Consider the following 18,680-nt stretch of genomic DNA (forward strand, 5'->3'; position numbering starts at 1 on the left):
AGCTGTTCTTAAGCCCCGTTCAGACAAAAGATTTGCGGCACAATGAGACAGTTTTAGAACATCCCTGGTGAAAGCTGCGGCAGTCTGAAGAGAGCCGTTGCAGCTTGAATCAAGCCGCCTGATGCAGTCGCTTCGATTCAGCTTGTCAAGCCACAAACATCTGGTTTTAGAATATTGCAAGCAAATAAATGTGAAACAAATATAAAACTTTTTCTGAAAGGCCTAAAATGGCAATTTTGTTAGATAAAGTCATGCAATGAATTTTTGAAATGATCACATCTTTTTTTATTTCATCAAGCAGGATAATCACCTTTCATCACCATCCTAGCATGGCAGTGAAATTTCACAGCTCATATAAACAAAAAAGTGATTTGCTAGCTCAGTCTTGTTATAATAAAGATATCCGCTGAGAACGATTCATTTTCCATGGCCGAATTAGGTCCTACACTTTTAAATTTCTCATAAAGCTATCTAATTAAGCACATCATGTTCTGCTTATGAGCACAGCTAGAGAAAGGAAAGCCTTTTCAAAACCATAATTCTATTTCTCTTTTTCAAATTTATCTTCTTCTTGGATAAAAACACTGAGCTAGCAAAGCATTTTTGTGCTTATATTAGGGCTGGGAAATTAATTGAAAATTAGATTAAATAGCAATTTGTCATGCTGCAATTTTCAAATCACAGACAGTGCAAGATTTTTTTAACCTGAAAAGTGTCATCAAAGTGTCAACAGTGAATCACTCTTTTCCATATTACATAAGTGTTACGCATTATCATGACAACAAAAATACATGAAAAAAATGAATGTGAAGTGCTACTAGATCATGTCTGGTCAGTATGCTTGCACACTTTGTACATCTTGCAATCATACTATCAATGCAAATGGACTTATATATACTAGAAATAATACCTACAAGAACTTATTTACATATTTAAATCCAATTTTTTATTTTTTATGTTTAATTCCTGTACACTGAGAACTAACTAGAGTCAGATTCCTTGTTGTGTAAGCAGACTTGGCCAATAAAGCTGTTTCTGATTTTAATATCAGTACATAACTACTTTATAGTGAACTAACCATTGAAGATGTTTGATAAGGATCCCATGCACTGTGCATTAAATTTACAGATACATAATATACTATTACAATCCATTTTTCTCTTCTTAGTACTCCATTTTCTCCTCACTTATCAAGTGAAAAAAGGCTGATACGGATTTGATCTAACACTAGCCCAGTTATCTGCCTGACAAATTATCACTCCTTCTCTACCTAATTTTATTCCCAACTTCTCGCCAGTTACGAAACCCACTGAAAGTCTGGGTTTTTAAATCGCTTCACAGTTGCAGCACACACTTTAAATTTCACCCACTCTGACATTTCTCTGAAGTCTTGCAAAGCTTAAACGCTGGTGTTACACACACTTCCATTTCCCTCTACATAATTTACCATTCATCCTTCATCACTCATCTCTGACACTTTTAAATTAAATGCTATGCCTGGGGAACTGAGTTCCCTGGATGATGGCCCTCTTATTCAGGATACAGTCCGTTACAGTCGAGTGCGACCTGAGGTTGCAGTATGTGTTGTTAAAAGTGCCAATAATTGGCTGGAGAATCAGTGAGCCAGCGCCTAAGTGGATTATGCTTGTCACTAATGGCAGTCACTTGATTATGAGTGGAATGAAAGTCGCATGCACCAACACAGCCCAGTACAATGGGAATAAGCTCTCATAGATATGGAAATTGAGTCTAATGGAAATTGTATGGGGGACTCCTTTTCCATAAAATCCATTCTGATATGAGAGTAAACAAACCTTAATGTAGATGACTGCAACTACATTCCCAGCACTTAAGTGATGCTGTACGGAGGTTTGGTTAAATATGTTGACATCATAATTTGAATAAATTTACTATGTCGAAAGCTTAGGACATGTTGTTGAGCGGCTAATTTTCCATGCATGAAAATTTAACTGTACTGTTTCCTAAGTGTGACGTCTTCAAAACCCCAAAGTTAGAGACTTTCCGTCACAGATAGTGCACAGATGGCTAAATGTCACCCTAACAAACTGGATCAGCACCACTCACTGACAGAGCATCAATCTTTCCTCTCTCAATCACTCTCCCTGCTTTTAGCTCTGCAACTTTTTTTTTCCATCTCCCACACAGACGTATACAGACGTATGTTGATTCCAAAGTCACACGCTCACCATGAATCTACTTTTATGTATGCCTGGTTATCTTTGCTAAGTTTACGGTTTAAAACTCCCTTGCTTAAAATGCCAGAGTGAATGCTTCAACGTTGAATTTACAGCTGCTATTTTTGGACTCCTGGTTGTATAATGCAGTGGCGGTCGATATAAATCACTCCTGCTCTTCTCTCTGTGTGTTTTCAGGATTGTATCTAGTTGGGAGGTCAATGCTATAGGACATCCGGTGGTCCTGCCGCTGACAGTTTGTGAGGAGCTGCTGCAAGTGATAGACACCAGCAACTCAATACTTCCTACCTCCATGCATTGCATGAGGTCTTATAAGGTAAGACTGTAGCCATGTTTTGTAACGTGCAACAGTTGATGACTAAGGCACGTTGACGTTTAAAGTCTAAAAAAGCTGTATGAGCAACAAAGCAGGAACTCTTCTAGCTGACAGCAATCACTTATGTCACCGACTCTTACTTACAGCACTTTGTTTTTCCATTATCCAGCACTGTTCGGTGGTGGTTTTATCCCACCTTAATTAATTTCATGATTCAGAGCTTTCACTTAACAGCTCCACTTTAGGGATTATGAGGGTCAAATGTAAGGTTTTACTTCTGTCAGCCTTATTCCAGCTTCTCTTCACCTGTAATGGTGCAAAATATGTATATTTAGCCGAGTTGCCAAGGGAAACCCTTTGACGAGAAAATAGGAGGTGTTCACTTTGCTGACAGCTCCATTCTCCGAGCTGTTTTAAACATAGTTACAGAGCAATTAGCACCATTATCCTCCACTTACTGCTCAGAAAGTTAGGAAGTGACTACTTCTACTTAAACAAGTTTTTTTCTACCTGCTACAAAAACAAGAGAACTGGAATAATTTAAGGTAAGGAGGTCTTTCAAAGGGTAAATCTGCAGTTTTACTAATGTGAGGCTTCTTTTGTTTAAGCTGAAGTAGTGGTGTTATCTTCAAGTCTTGGAGTCTTTCTCAGTGTAGATGAAATAGATAATGCATTCAAGAAGAAGAACTTTCTTCCAGTAAAAAAAATATCCACATCTATTTTTGTAAAAGGTTGAGCTTTGTTTGACATGAATAACTTATTCAGTATTAAGTGTTTAAAACTGATTTATATTACTGCCACAGGTGGATGGTGGTGTCCTTTGTACTGAAAGTGGAAATATACCATTAAAGGAAATGTGGTATAACATTTACATACACTACCTATAAAAAGTATTCACCCCCTGGTTAGTGATTTTATAAATCAGTCATGGTCGATATAATTTTGCTTTTTTTTTTTTTGACAAAAAATACAAAAATCCTCTCTAATGTCAAAATGAAACAGATTTCTGCCAAGTTATATCAATTCAACAAAAATGTGTAAGTAAGTGATGCATGAATATTCACCCCCTTAAAAGTGACTGACCTAGTTCAACAGAGGGCCACACAATCAGTGCCAGGAGTCTCACAGTTAGTGAAATGGGGATCACCTGAGTGCACTGAATATGTCTCAAGTGATTGAGTATAAAATCACCTGTGTCTAGAAGGTCCAGTCACTGATTAATCAGTATTACTGGCTGCTATTACACCATGAAGGCATAAGAACACTCCAAGCAACTCAAAGAAAAGGTTACTGAGAAATACAAGTCAGGGGATGGATACAAAAAAGAATTCCAAGGTACTGAACATTTCCCATAGTTCAGTTAAATCCATCATCTAGAAATGGAGGGAACATGGGCATGTGTAAATCTGCCTAGATCAGGCCACCCTCACAAACTGAGTTACCTACAAGAAGACTAGGGAGAGAGGCCACCAAGATACCAAGCGGATGAATACTTTTATAGATACTGTATCTGTGATTTTCAAGGCTGTTGTATTACACTGATTAGCCTGATGTGAGAGTGGACAGAGCAAAATTTAAAAAGCCTCTGTGGAGTCAATAGCCAAGACCAGATATATGATGTTAAAGAGTTGTCTGTCCGTAGGTCTAGGCCTTTTTTGGGATTGTTTATCTCAAGAGGCCTTATCAGAACGAGGCTACTTTTCTTCATTAAAACAAAACACAGAGCCACAATGAAAGATTTCATTGGCAGAAAAGATGTTCTCACTCTTCTCCAGGCCTGCTATGGCATACATTTGCGATAAAAGCAGGTTGGGTTTAGGTGCACTGTAGGCAAGAAGCAATGGCTTCTGCCATTGAAGCTATTAACCCAGATGAATCTTTAAGGAGAGTTTTTATCAGATTTTGACAGCATTTTTTTATTGAAAGAAGAGCAAAGAACCCCACTGAAAGTCTTTCCTGGCAGACAATATGTTTTTTGCACCTCTCGACACCGGCCTTGGTTTGAGTTTGATCCACCAACAAGCTCCACTGTTCGTAAACTACAACAGCACCTGCCTACTGAGCTCCTCAACAGCACATGCAAAGAACTTGTTGAGGACATGCAAAGAGCATGAGCTCATCTTGTCTTGTTGCTATAATTGGCCTATAAGGAATGTGACTAATAGGACATTCGTCCAATCACCTGCCGTTTCTTTGAAAAGAAATGCCCTTTCCAAACACGGTGTATTGGAAGTTCTTTGATGAATGTGAAATATATCCATGCGATGGATATATGAAAGGTCTATCTGGCATGTCAGGTTGATATAAAACCTGGAAATATAAAAACTGTGGCTTAAAATAATTTGTTTATGGTTAGCATGCTTTTGTGAAACTAAATTATATAAGAATTCAGGGTGATAATGTAGGTTGGATGTATCCAGCATAAGCTTAATAATACCATAGTGCCATTACTCTTATTATAGGCACCTTTCTCAGTATAATGACACTATACCTGACATAGAAAAATGCTTACTATAAGGCTCCTGTCTTTTATCAAAGTACTATTCCTCACACCTTAAAATGCTGACTGTCATTTCCCTCTGTCACCATAATCCCTGAGGACAAAAATTCAGAGATATTTTCTTTCTCTTTCACAGTGGGGCACAGGGATGAACAGCACTGTTGTCTTTGGTGAAAATCAACAGTAGTGGGAGGGGTGACACACTGGGTTTAAGTGAAATGGAGAAGGCTACATATAGAGCGACCCAGACAGATAGGACATAGTATCTGTCTGGTGGTGGAAGCGGTTACAGCAGTATAGACAGTAAGATAAATTGGCACAGTCGACCACATCCTGATAGAAGGAGCTTGTGCTATAGGCGGCAGAGGACAGGAGAGTAATGCGATCACAAGGCCATCTCCAGTTTCCAGAGATGGTCTTAGAGAGTCTAGGAGTCCTGGTTTAAAACACTGTTTGAAAAATACTCAGGTAAAAAAATTCTGTGGCTTTTGGAGAGAAGCATAGAGGCTCATAATGATGTGAAGAGCTGTATTTGACAGAGACAGATCTGAGAGAGACAGAGAGGTTTTTTCAGCTGTGCTGTTCCCTCTTAAAGTTAAAGTTTCGCTAAACTAATGCTTAAGAAAACAGAATTTCATTACTATTTTTCTTGAATTTAATTTTTATCTAACCAATTTAATCCAGAAGTTTTAGATTAGACATTTGACAGGGAGGTGGAGGGATAACAAAGGCCCAGCACGCCCACACAGGTGCTCTCACCTATTTTGTCTGCTCTCCAAAGACTCAAGAGGAGCTGTGCTGAGAGCTTTGTGAGATCACAGCAATCCTTGAACCAAAAAACCCTTGTAATAGCAGCAATTATATGTGAAAGGTGCTGTGATTTCATTGGTAAGATCTGTGCAAGGCCTTCAAAATAAAAACTAAACAGTGAGTTACATCCCACAACAAAGCTGCTGGCTAAATTATGAAGCTGTCATAATATTAGATTTAAATAATAAGTTATATGTATTTATGTATATGTATGTATATTTGTAATGTTTCATCTATTTAGTTTGGTAAAGAGGTTTGTGCACATCTGACTGCTCAGGTAAGCAATTGGCTCTTCTTCACAGCAGATTTTGACTTGTAGCAGAAAAATAGGTGTTACTAATAACATCAAACAATGACTGCTCTGTTTAGGTGTCTTTTGAGCTAACATGCACAATGAGCCTTTTCACAGGAGACATGTCACAGAAGGAAAAACACAGGTGTGGATAATGAGATTAGTGATGGCAAAGTTACACCCAGTATTGTGAATCCTGCAAATAAAGGGTTTTACCAGGACTTTGGAACTGGTTTACCAAAAATTATAGGGACATGAAAATTTCACCGAACATATAACCAAGAACACCTGAGAGGCAATGAATTAAACAACACATGTTACTATATTATAGGAATGATAAATTATATTATATTATCTTGCCTGGATGGGAGTGTAGGGTGAAGTGCCAAGGCTACTTGGCGTTTCAATCTGAGATTTTCTAGAGACAAACTTCAAGTGTTATAGGATGTTTTCCAGAATGCCTTACGAATATAAAAAGCAAAAATAATTATGACAGCAACTCTATGGCATAATTTAGTATTGATTCAATGTATTATGATCCTTATAATTTAAACAAGCATTCAAAAAATGCTTGAAGTCGAATTTTCTGGTGTTGCTGTCACATCCATCCATCCGTTCATCTTCCTCGACTTATCCAAGATCATGTAGCGGTGGCAGCGGGCAAAGAAAGTTAGCCCTGACATCCCTCTCCCAAGCAATATTTTCCAGTTCTTCCGTAGGGATTCTGATGTGCTATCAGGTCAGATGGGATATATCAACTCTCCAGTAGGTTCGGGGCCTGTCCAGGGTCTCCTCCTAGACCTCCACAGGGAGGCAACCAGGAGGCGTCCTGATCAGATACCTGAACTACCTCAACTGGCTCCTTTCAACATTAAGGAGCTCCTACTACGGATGTCTGAGCCCCTCACCCTATCTCCAAGGCTCGGCCCTACCACCCTCATGAGGAATCTCATTTTAAACACTCAAACTGGCAATCTAATGCTGTCAGACATTACACAAGCTCATGACCATAGGCTGTGAGGTTTGGAACGTAGATGGCTGGTAAATCAAAGGCTTTGCCCTCCAGCTCAGCTCCCTCTTCACTTCAACACCTGATGCAGTACTGCTGATTCTGCACTAATCAACCTGTCAATCTCACGGTTCATTCTACCCTCACTAGTGGACAAGACCCTGAAGTACTTGAACTCTTTCACTTGAGGCAGAGACTCACTTCCCACCCAGAGGGAGCAATCCACTGTTTTCTGGCAGAGAACCATGGCCTCAGACTTGGAGAAGCTTATTCTCATCTCAGCCACCTCACACTCTGATGCAAACTGCCCATGTGCCTGCTAGAGGTCCCTGGCTGCTGAAGCCAACATAATCACATCATCTGCAAACAGCAGAAATTCAGAGGTCCCCAAACCAGATACCCTTCACCCCCGACTGCACCTTGAGATGTTGTCCATGAAAATCACAAACAGAATCGTGATAAGGGGCAGCCCTGGCAGAGGCCAACACACATCGGGACATGTCTTACTTTGTGCCGAGAATGTGTACACAACTCTCACTTGGCCCATACAGGGACCTGACCGCATGCCACAACAGCCTTGAGACCCCATTTTCCCACAGTACCTATCAGTCCACAAAAAACATGTAGACTGATAACAGAATGTCCCATGTTCCCTCAAAAATAACTACTCAGTGCTCTGAGTGAACATTAGATGAATTGCTTTTTTAGTTTTACTTGAGTAGATTTCTTAGGCGCAGTGGTTAGCTCTGTTGCCTCACAGCAAGAAGGTTGCTGGTTCGCTTCCCGGTCAGGGCCTTTCTGTGCGGAGTTTGCATGTTCCCCCCGCGCACGTGTGGCTCCTGGTACTCCGGCTTCCTCCCATCACCAAAAACATGCTCATTAGGTTAATTGATCACTCTAAATTGCCCATAGGTGTGAATGTGAGCGTGCCTGGTTGTCTGTCTATATGTCAGCCCTGCAATTGACTGGCAACCAGTCCAGGGTGTACCCCGCCTCTCGCCCAGATAGGCTCCAGCCCCCCCCCGACCCAGACTGGAATAAGGGGTATAGAAGATGGATGGATAGATTTCTTAACCAGTGATTTTACTTCTACTTAAGTAAATTATAATCAAATGAACCCTACTTTTACCTAAGCATTATATTCTTGTACTCTTTCCACCCTTGCTTCCAGAGGAAATACACTAGATACATTAGAGCTATGAAGTGGTGTCAAATCCCTTGTGCCCACATATACTTTGCTAGTAAAACTGATTCTGATTATGCAACTATAATAGTTGAAGTATAGAATACATTCAGGCTGAAAAGTCAATGTTCAGTTTGTGGGTAGATAGTGTTTTCAAAAGGCAACCTTTTATACTAAGTTTTGACTTAAACGAGTTCCCGAACTCCAAACTAGGTCAGATCTATTACATTCAAGGTGAGTCTCACCAACTCCTCATGCACTTTCTTTTAATCAGCCTGAGGTATAATTAGAAATCTCTACTGTTACAGAGCTTGAAGGTAACTCTTTTGAATAAAGTGAGTTCATCATTATGTTTTTTTTTTGTTTAATTTCAGTCCTGTGAGTAGATCAAAGCCTGCACCATAACCCGGCCTGTTATTATGCTGCATGTGGAATGTCTGCTGTGTCCCCGCCCTCTGTCCCTGGGCCTGCCAGTGTAATGGGCTGTAAAGTGGCTCAAGCTCCCGGTGTCACTCAGGAGCCCGAGAACAGACACCTCCCTCCTCCCCCTACCACATTAATCTACTCCTCGTTCCCACAGAGACAGCGTGTAGGTTAAACAGAAACTGATCCAAAAAGTGATTCAACATTTTACAATGAAGGACTGAGAGATGTATCGATCATACATCACCTCAGTCTTTCTGCAGTCCACACAGCTTCCCACCAGGAATGTCTGCACTGTGTCAGAATAAATTACTCTCTCTGCACGTCTTGATTCATTGAACATGGACCAGTGAATAGGAAGAGGAATTTATCACCAGAGCAGGAGGTCTGGGAAGCTGGTCTTGGTCAGTATTTGCGTCAGGATATCTCTCCACTTGAAAGTATTAATGGCAGAGTAATGGCCTGTCAGATATTTCCTCGAGTATAGGTGACTACAGAAATGTATAGTAAAGGTTTGATTGCACAGTAGCCAGTTCACATGTGATTAAAACAAAACTTGTTTAAAATGCAGGCTGCCAAATTTCTCTCTCTTACTTAATGCTAAACATTTCCTGCCAGCTCTCTTTTGAATTTCTGCTTGAGGTAGGGGCAAGCCAATGTATGAATGTGCCTTGAGCAAGCTGGAGGGATTGATGATGACAACGTGATTGCTGTGCATGTGGTTCATACTCTTTTCTCCTTGCAAGTGTGCTCTTCATCATTACTGCATGTCAGCCATGGCTCAGAAGATGGAGTCAGTTGCCCCTCAACTAGAAGGTCAGGGGTTAGATCCCCAGCTCCTACAGTCACATGTTGATGTTTTCCATTTAAAATGGAGGTGCGAATGACCACAACAGAAATCCTTCACCATGGAGCAACTTCAGACAACAAGCAAAAATGGAAAAGAATTCCAGTTTCAGTTCTTCAATAATTACTATGGACAGTCCAACACACTTGCAGAGAGTCTGGAAATGAGACTGGGCAAGTACATACACCAAACAGTGCCAAGACTGGGATTTGAACCCAAGAAAAATATTAAGCTGCCTGCCCATTACACCAACAGGGACTCTAATGACATTGTATTCAAATACGTGTACTTACAATACGGTGTGGCCCCACCTTTTGCAGCTATAACAGCTTCCGCTCTTCATAGAAGGCTTTCCACAATATTTCTGTTGGAATTTGTGCCCATTCATTTTGTAAAACATTTATGAGGTCAGGCACTGATGTTGTCGACGAGAAGGCCCAGCTCACTATCTTTGTCCCAGTTCACCCCGAAGAAGCTTGATGTAGTTAAAGTCAGGGCGTTGTGCAGGCCAGTCAAGGTCTTCCACACCGACCTTATCAAACCATGTCTTTATAGTCCTTGCTTTTTGCACTGGGGTACTGTCATGTTGGAATAGAAAAAGGTCCTTCCCCAAACTGTTGCCACAAAGTTGGAAGCCAAGCATTGTCCAAAAGTGGCTTCACTAGAGATAAGGGGCCTAACCCAAACCCTGAGAAACAGCCCCATACCATTATCCTCCCTGCACCATACTTCACAGTTGGCACAGTTCAGTCAGGCAGGTAACATTCTTCTGGCATCTGCTAAACCAAGACTTGCCAATCTGGCTGCCGAACAGAGAAACGTGATTCATCACTCCACAGAACACAGTGTTGTTGTGCTTTACACAACTCCCTCCAGTGCTTGGCATTGGACTTGGTGATGTGAGGCTTGCACAGCTGTTTGGCTGTTTGGAATATCCAACAGGACGGAAATTTCATGAACCGTCTTATGCAAAGGTGGCATCCATCACAGTACCACGCTTGAAGTCACTGAGCTCTTCAGAATGACCCATTTTGTATCACAAATATTTTCAAATGTCTGCATGGCTAGGTGTTTGGTTTTATACACTTGTAGAAACGGGTCTGATGTCCACTATATGGAAAAAACACTTTGGTCCAAATAGTGTATATGTATTTTTGGGCCCACAGTAAAAGATGACCTGTGAGAGCTTGGAGTCTGGTCGTAACAGACCCCTGAACTCTTAGATGTTTGAAAGTGTCAAGATCAAAGTGAATGTTTGTTAGACAGATTTCCTCACTCATCTTGTCATTGTCCCAGCACCTTCTAATACCCAGAGATTAACTCCTGCACAGTCCCTTCTTTAAATTAAGAGCTCTTGTACAGAGATGTAAAATAAAATCAAAGGTTATCGCTCTGCAGCGAGGTGTTTTATTCTTAAGGCTTTGCATTGATGTTTTATTTATCACTTTGCTAAAGCTCAAAAGAATTTCAATGAGATCAGAGAACCATAACACCTTTGAGCATGTTATCATCAAGGGTTCAGGGCAGACTTACTGTCAGCATTGCTATCAGCTTTCTTCACGTTATCTTGTCTGTTTGATACAAATTATCTAAGATGTTTTTTGTTGCTTTTCATAAAGTCTAAAAACATGAAATCCATTCAGCAGGAGTAAGAGAAAGTGTCTTTTCAGCCCGGCTCTAAACCAGCTTGTATGTCTGTCAGACTTCACATTTCATGTTGTACATACTCTGCTTTCTGTACGCTGCTGAGCCGCTTGCAGTCCAAAATTGGCAAAGCTGACATTTTACTTTCAAACCCACTCATGATCATTTACTGAGCACAGCTAGAAGAGTCATTTAGACTGATATTGCGAAAGAAGTGTCTTTTCTTAGATCTGAACATTTAATGATGTCTACCGATGCTTTTAATCTTAATCAGGTTATAGTTTATTTTTCTGGGTAGGGGGTGTCAATTCTTTTCTATTTCATTTCATCACACAAACCAAAAGAAAAACTAGACGACCAGTTCTTGAAATTTATCAGTCATTTGTGTCATTACACCCTGCTAAACCATCTGCAGAAACCAATTAGTGTAATCAAACAACACCCACATATTCTTCTCCAATAGAGAAGAATAGCTAAGTCTCTTTGTGATAAACCTTTAAAAATATCTACTCATGCAAAAGTCAGACAACATAATTGTTTTGTCTGTTAAAATGGGGTACTATGTTAGACTTGGCGATCAAAGAGTCAGAAATTTGTACCGCAACTTGACTGACAGACATGTCAGACCACACTAAACCAACCACCACCAACACGATGATGTTGGAAGGCAGAAGGTGGGGCTAGAACACCTACCGGGTTGTTCAATGCATCTGCAATTTCTTGCTACATTTTTTTCTTTTGTTCAGTCTGTCACAGTAGACCTTAAATGAAACCTCACAAAAGTAGGGGTGTTGTTTCCAGCGCTTAGGAAGTTTCCTCATAGTTCCATCTCACAGCACCAGCTGCATCATTGTTCTTTACTTCACCATTTTGTTTGTTTACACTCAGGACTTTTGTGCATTTCTCCGATTAGTCATCAGTGCTGGCATGATGGAACACATTGTAGAGGCCACAGACTAAAATTTCTGTCAGAAGTTTGTAACACATCCCAGACGTTGCCTTGATTGCCACTCACTATGCACACTATACACAGAATAAAATGATCAACTTTTAGAACTGATTGAGCCCAAAAGCCCTCAACTGTCAGATTGGCCTACATGACCATGCTTACACATGAGCTGCTTCCTCTTTCTAAACTTTAAAGGCACTGGCTGGTGCAGAAACCCCTGTGATATAGTTGGCCAGTGCTAACATGTCCCTATGGTCCCATGGACCTTAAACTTCTGAATAATATGTGCAATTGTAGTCACAGGAGCATCAAGCTGTTTGGAGATGGTCTTGTAGCCTTTACCTTTTAAAGAAACCCTGAATGACCAGACAAGTTCATCTTGTCAGATAGATATTTGTATCTCTCATAGGTATATTGAACTAAAAACACTCACTAGGTATCCTAGATATCTGCATTTTAAGTAAATTTGGTAAATAAAAAATACTCACCAGGAGGCCACCGTGTTTTGGTCTGCACTGGTTGCGTGTGACGACACTTAGCCAGAGCGCTCCTCACTGTTCCTATGCAGTAACAGCTGTTTCAGACTGGCCAGTATTAGGGCTGCATCTCACACGCTGTGGAGACGCTGCACGTCTCTACTGCGTAGAGAATTTTGAGATTTGAGGTGTCATCTATTTTTTCCTTGTACCATGAGTGTTTATCAGTGAAACTAGACAGGAAAATGATAAATACAGAGCCATATTTACCTTGCTGTAGCAAATATGTACATCCAAATCAGTAGAATCTGTTTCTTTATTAACCTAATAAAGTTGTTCCCCAATTTCTACTATTTATGAAGCTTTCTGTTTCCACACGGTTCAAAATGTTGCAGGTAAAGATGAACACAGTAAATAAACACTTCTGGTTTGCGCATTTCAAAGTAAAACCCCACTTTAGCACTCCCTTCCCTGTACATAATGCTTTTATTTTGAAAAGCTACCAGCACGCTTCCACTATACACTAAATCCAGTCACTTGTAGGGAGGTTTATTGAGGTAAAACACAGGAGGAATGACAGAGCACTGACAGCAGGGAGGCAAAGCCAACATGCAGCAAATTCATGCCTGGTATTAAAAGCTGTTATGGAAGCAACAGCTGCAAGCAGCAAAACTTACTGCAAGTCTGAAAACCCGGTTACTGCATAGCAATAGGGAGGAGTGCTCTGACTAAGTGACATCACACCATCAATGCGGCCCAAATCATCGCGGCCTCCTGGTGAGTTTATAAATTCAAAACTCAAAAGATCAATATACATATGAGCGATACAACTATCTATTCAGCAAGATGAAGTTGTATGATCATGCAGGGTTCCTTTTAACATACTTGTCTATAATGTTCTTTTTAATCTCCTGGGACAACCCTCTCCTTAGCTTTCTGTGGTCCATAGTCAGTGTGGTATCCAAACAGCACAGTGACTACCTTTTACTCTTTAAATAGGCAGAGTTTCTGATAACAAGTTTGAAGACACCTGTGATGCTAATTACAGGACACACCTTAGTTTAACATGCCCCTATGGGCAAATTATTTTCAATCTTTTTAGGGGTGCCACCAGTTTTGTCCAGGCCAGTTTCATTAATTTGTTTTTTAAAATGATTCTCTTGAACCATAATCCAAAAGCAATGTCTAATTTTTATCAGTCAATTTTCAGTAAATTTCAATTTATTATTGCTTTTGTCAGTTACAAGCTATGTCAGTGGCCATTGTGGGTTTTTCTTTCTTTAACGGAAGAGCACCAACAATTTCGTCAACACATGTACATCCATATGCCATTGCATACATAAGTTAGCATACTTCTAAACAGATTATTTGGTCAGGGTGGTGCTATATTTAGTTTAAATCCTTTTGTATGTCAAAGATATTTGATTTTGGTAACAGCCATAGAGAAATATGTTTTATGACAAAGGATTCAGGGGATTTAATTAGGAATCAATACAGTATTCAAAAGACTTTCTACTCAGTTTTCATGTATTCATAGTTTGGGACTACCTGGCCATAGCTCCAGTGTTGGCCATAGCAGGGCCCCACAGAAGAAGCTGTGGGTTTTATGCCTGGCTAAATACTTGTCAAGGCAAAGGGGAAGAATACTCAATTTTCCTATCTTTATTTTCACAGCCTCAGTGTTGCAAAACCAGAAACGCGCCGACTTCTCTCTTCTCTATTGTCCCAGTGCTCGGTTCTTCATTATGCTTTTCTTCCTTTCCTGACATTCAGAGTTGTGTTAGCAGCAGCTCACCTCCAGTTCCCGTTTGTTATCATTTGTATGAATTACCATTGATGCGCTTGAGTGGTGAGCAGACATTGGCATGGGGACGTAGAAGACAGGGCCTTGAGTGAGGCAAATGCCCTCATCCATCATCCCAATATAGAGCTCTCAGTGGAGCGCAACCAATGTCTGCAGCAGGCAAACACCCAGGAATAGCAGATGGAAGAAGAGAGGAAAGAGAGGGGGGATTGGGCTGAGGCGATTTGTTTTCTCTGCTTTGTTTTGTTTTTCTGTATGTGTGTTTTTGAAGTTGATTAAATCTCGACCACCTGTGGTTCTCTTTGTTGTTTGATGACAGTAATTGCAGAAAATGTCTTTTCGCACTGATCAGCCGACAGCAGAGATCCAGTACATCTGTGCTTTTGGGAACAGAAATTCTCTTTAGTCCAAACTAAGTTTTGTAAATTGCTTTAGTTAAGTGAATCTATTTTTATCTGCTTATTTCAATTTGCCCACACAGATTTTAAACCTATCCTTCTCTTTTTGCCGTTTGTTTCCAGGTAGCATACCTGAGACTGTGAGGTGACAAGTCAGGACTCCACCCATCATTCTTCCAGAAACCCTGGACAGCTCAGAGAGGAAATTCTGTGAGCGTGTTAGTTTAAGCTGGCTTCCAGTAAGTATTAAAAGGGGAATAATTGCAGAGGTAATGGCAGCAAATGTGGAATGTCTTATTAAGTCAAACCTTACTGGGTCTGCGGTTTTTTTCTGTCACCACTTGCACACATTTCATGCTGACACAGGTTGTTACCAGTCTTCATGCAAAAGTGGAAGATATTCACTGTATCAGAATTGTCCTTCATAGACCAGATAGTTTGATTCTGCATCATAATTTTAAACCAAATGTATCATGTAAACAAACATTTCTTGTATGAGAATGATGTTTGTCCTTCCCTGAACTTTGCTTTGTTTTTATGTTTTGTACTATTCTTGACATAAACGGATTAAACTGTAGTATTTTTGGAGGTATCACTCTTATCTTGTCTTTTTTTCCAGTCTGCTGGAGAGCACTGTTGGTTGATATGTGGGGCATTGTTCTTGAGCTGGCTCTTGATGAAAGCTTATTATAGAGGCACTTCAGCCCCAGGGTACAGCAGTGCATCCTCCACTTTGAGTGTACTGTAATTACAGCTTGGGAGCGAGGAGATTTTTGTCTAGTTGTGGGTTTATGTGAGAGTGCGCGTCCATGATAGATAGTGTTTATGTAACATGCGTGGTAGTGGAGATTATTTGGAAAAAGTAAAGTTAAACTCCAAAACATCACAAACTCTTCACTGCCAAAAGTGTATCGTGATATGTGCTGGTCAAGTAGTTCTTAGAGTATGTCGGAGTACTTTTAAACCACATTAACTGTGTGGGTCTGGGGTTGGTAGTGTCAGCAAAACAACTGAGTTTACAGCCAAGCAGAGACCATGCACATTAAAGTCCTGTGCAGACCTACATTTTAGGGAGTAATTAGATTTTACTTTGATTTCAGTTAGGGATATACGATATTAGATTTTTGCAAATATCCAATAAGCTGATATTTACAGATTTATTTCAGCCGATACCAATATTGGTACCGATACTTAAATACACATTACATAACTAATTGAGTCCTTTGAAAACACATTAAGGTCTGAGGATGATCAAAGAAACAAACTGTAGTCCCTATCACACACTTTAAAGTTTAAAGGAGAGGATGAACTAAGAAAAAGATCTCAACTGACATAGGCCTGTTGGTCCTAAAACTCCACTAATTTATTAGCCATATATGGCCAAAATTTGCTGTCCATACAGTACTGTGCAGAAGTTTTAGGCATGTTTGGACTGAAATTTTAGGCTGAAGTAAGGCATGTAATGGCAAGTGCGCCCACCTGAGGGCCCCATCAGGCAGGAAGGAGGATTGACACAACCCAGGTCATGCTCTGGATGTCTTTGTACATTACCAAGGGCATGGGAAAATAATCTGATGAAACCAAAACAAAAACCACAGCTTTAGGGTGGAGTTATAGGTAGATGTGACACTTACACATAGTCTAGGGTACTGTTAGGGTGGGTAGGAGGGTTGCCACAACCCCCTGGTTGTCCTGTGTATGTTCTAAGCACCTGAAAACTGTTGGTGGATGCTGGGTGTATTACCAGGGGTGCAAAGGCCTGGACAAGAGAAATGCTGTTAAGCTCGACCTTGGCTGCTGAGCGACATACGTACATGTCAAATGTGTTGACACTGACTCTGGCCACCCTCCCTCCTCTCATCAGCCCGGGGTTGTGGAACATCAGGACCTGTGAAGAACCGTTAGCGCCCTACATGCCTCAAACCTCTGCACTGTACTGTATATGCTGATATTCACAGCCAAAATATTGGATGTAAATATTGTCAGAAATTCTGATATCTGCTGATACCGATATTTGCCCTTTTTAGCTAATATCTGCTGATACAGATATCAAGCCAGTAGTAACTGCAGGGCACCCCTGGAAAAGAGCTCTCGGTCTCAGTGGATCCCCCTGTAAAAATAAATGATAAATAAAAAATAAAAACAAAAAAAATCGTGCAACTCTAATTTCAGTGTAAATCTCAGCAAATGACTTTTATTTAAAATTCAACTGTTTTTGTGCATATATATGTTTACAAAAATGGGTAAAACATTCAATTTAATTTGATTCCCTGACCCCAGTGTCTTGCAACCCCCATTTTGGGAACCCCTGCCCAAGGTTGGATGCCAGATCCTGGGGTGGCAAGTAACCAATTACATTTACTTAAACTATTGTAACTGATTAGTGTTTTTTTGGTTACTTGTACTTTTTTGAGTACATTTTGAAACCAGTACATTTACTTCTACTTAAGTAAGTTTGAACCAGACATACTGTACTTTTACTTGAGTACAATACTCTTGTACTTTTCCATCTCTGTTGACTACACAACAGCACAGAGAATGATTAAACATCACATCCCAAAGCAGCAAAAACTAGAGTGTTGATATCTTAGGGTTTTATATTTCGGAGTTGATTTTAACTCCAAAGTGTAATTTATACTCCATTTCGACTGAAATGGTCTTCAGTGTTGGAGTTGTTGACAGTGTTGATCCACCAGTGTTAGTTCAACTCTGTAAAGCGTCAACTGATCTAAGCTTTGCCCACTGCAATTTTAAATCTGGGGAGATATGTTGGTGTAGTGTCCCATCATGCCCTTGGTCAGAGTGTTTAGATGTGTTTTATATGTTTTTAGTATTGTTTGGATGTTGCCAGTAACCCCTGCTGGGTTTCTTTTAGTCATGTTTCTGGTGGATTGTTGTTGTGTTTTATGTGAGACTTATTTGCACCATGAGGGAAGTTATTCACTGAATTAGATTTTCCAAGCTGTGACTTTAGGTGTTCCTACAGGAAGCAATGAGGTTGACTCAGATTTTTTCTAGAGTTACTGCAGCTCTGTAATACTGTTAAATATTTAAAACTTTCAGAAGTGTAGTCTAACTATATGTAGTGTGGACCAAAAAAGATCTTTTTAAATTGATAATGTAACTATATAAGAGTTTAATGAACACTGTCAATGTTGTGGTGTCTTTAACTTTACTATAGAGGTGTGACTTTACCTGAACAACCTGGTTGAAGAGCTTTTCTCTTGTTGTTCTTGCCAGTAAGGAACAATAGTTTACTTTACAACTCCCCTCAGCACTCAGTACCTAAAGTAATCTTAAATCATTTTTACTTTTAGTTGAGTAGATTTATAGACCGGTACTTTTACTTCTACTTAAGTCAATTTTAACCAGAGTAACTATTGTGCTTTGGTATGATAATCAAGTATTTTTTCCCCTCTGCAAAAATCTCAGGTGATGGCATGAGGGTTTTGAATGCTCTAAGGTAGTCAGGACTAAAGTAATGGTATTACACTTAATGCATAGTTAATGTTAAAGGCTTTAAATGAAACTGGATGAGGCATTTAAAGGGGATGGGCAGCTATTTTTAGATTCAAGTATGGGGGAAATGTTGGGAACTACTGTTCTAGTGTCTTTGTGAGATTCAGACTTGATGTTAAACTTCACAGTATGTTATTTATGTGTTAGTAAAGATATTTTATGATGTGATCATTGAGACGCTTGGATACTTTGACTATCTCTGTAAATCAACATGACATTATTTTACTGTTAACCAGCAAACGTCCCTGCAGAGCTTATTCAGTTGGATACAGTTTATATGATCTGTGACCGATT

General features: G+C 40.0%; 1 protein-coding gene across 2 annotated transcripts in view; it reads left to right on the forward strand.

Annotated features, from left to right (window-relative positions):
* ube3d (ubiquitin protein ligase E3D) overlaps nt 1-15,455 on the forward strand; it is a 41,498-nt gene extending 26,043 nt beyond the window's left edge. The window contains exons 9-11 of one of the 2 annotated variants that reach the window (XR_005992235.1): nt 2,394-2,532; nt 14,991-15,106; nt 15,234-15,455. Coding sequence is in view for 1 of the 2 variants with exons in the window: in XM_041793831.1 (XP_041649765.1) it covers nt 2,394-2,532; nt 14,991-15,011 (160 nt within the window). In the remaining variant the exon portion in view is untranslated. Of the gene's footprint in view, nt 1-2,393; nt 2,533-14,990 lie in introns of both variants that reach the window. The other variant, XM_041793831.1, reaches the window with a different exon arrangement.
* Nucleotides 15,456-18,680: the final 3,225 nt, after the last annotated feature.

Source organism: Cheilinus undulatus, linkage group 8, assembly GCF_018320785.1.
Source record: "Cheilinus undulatus linkage group 8, ASM1832078v1, whole genome shotgun sequence".
Classification (NCBI taxonomy): domain Eukaryota; kingdom Metazoa; phylum Chordata; class Actinopteri; order Labriformes; family Labridae; genus Cheilinus; species Cheilinus undulatus.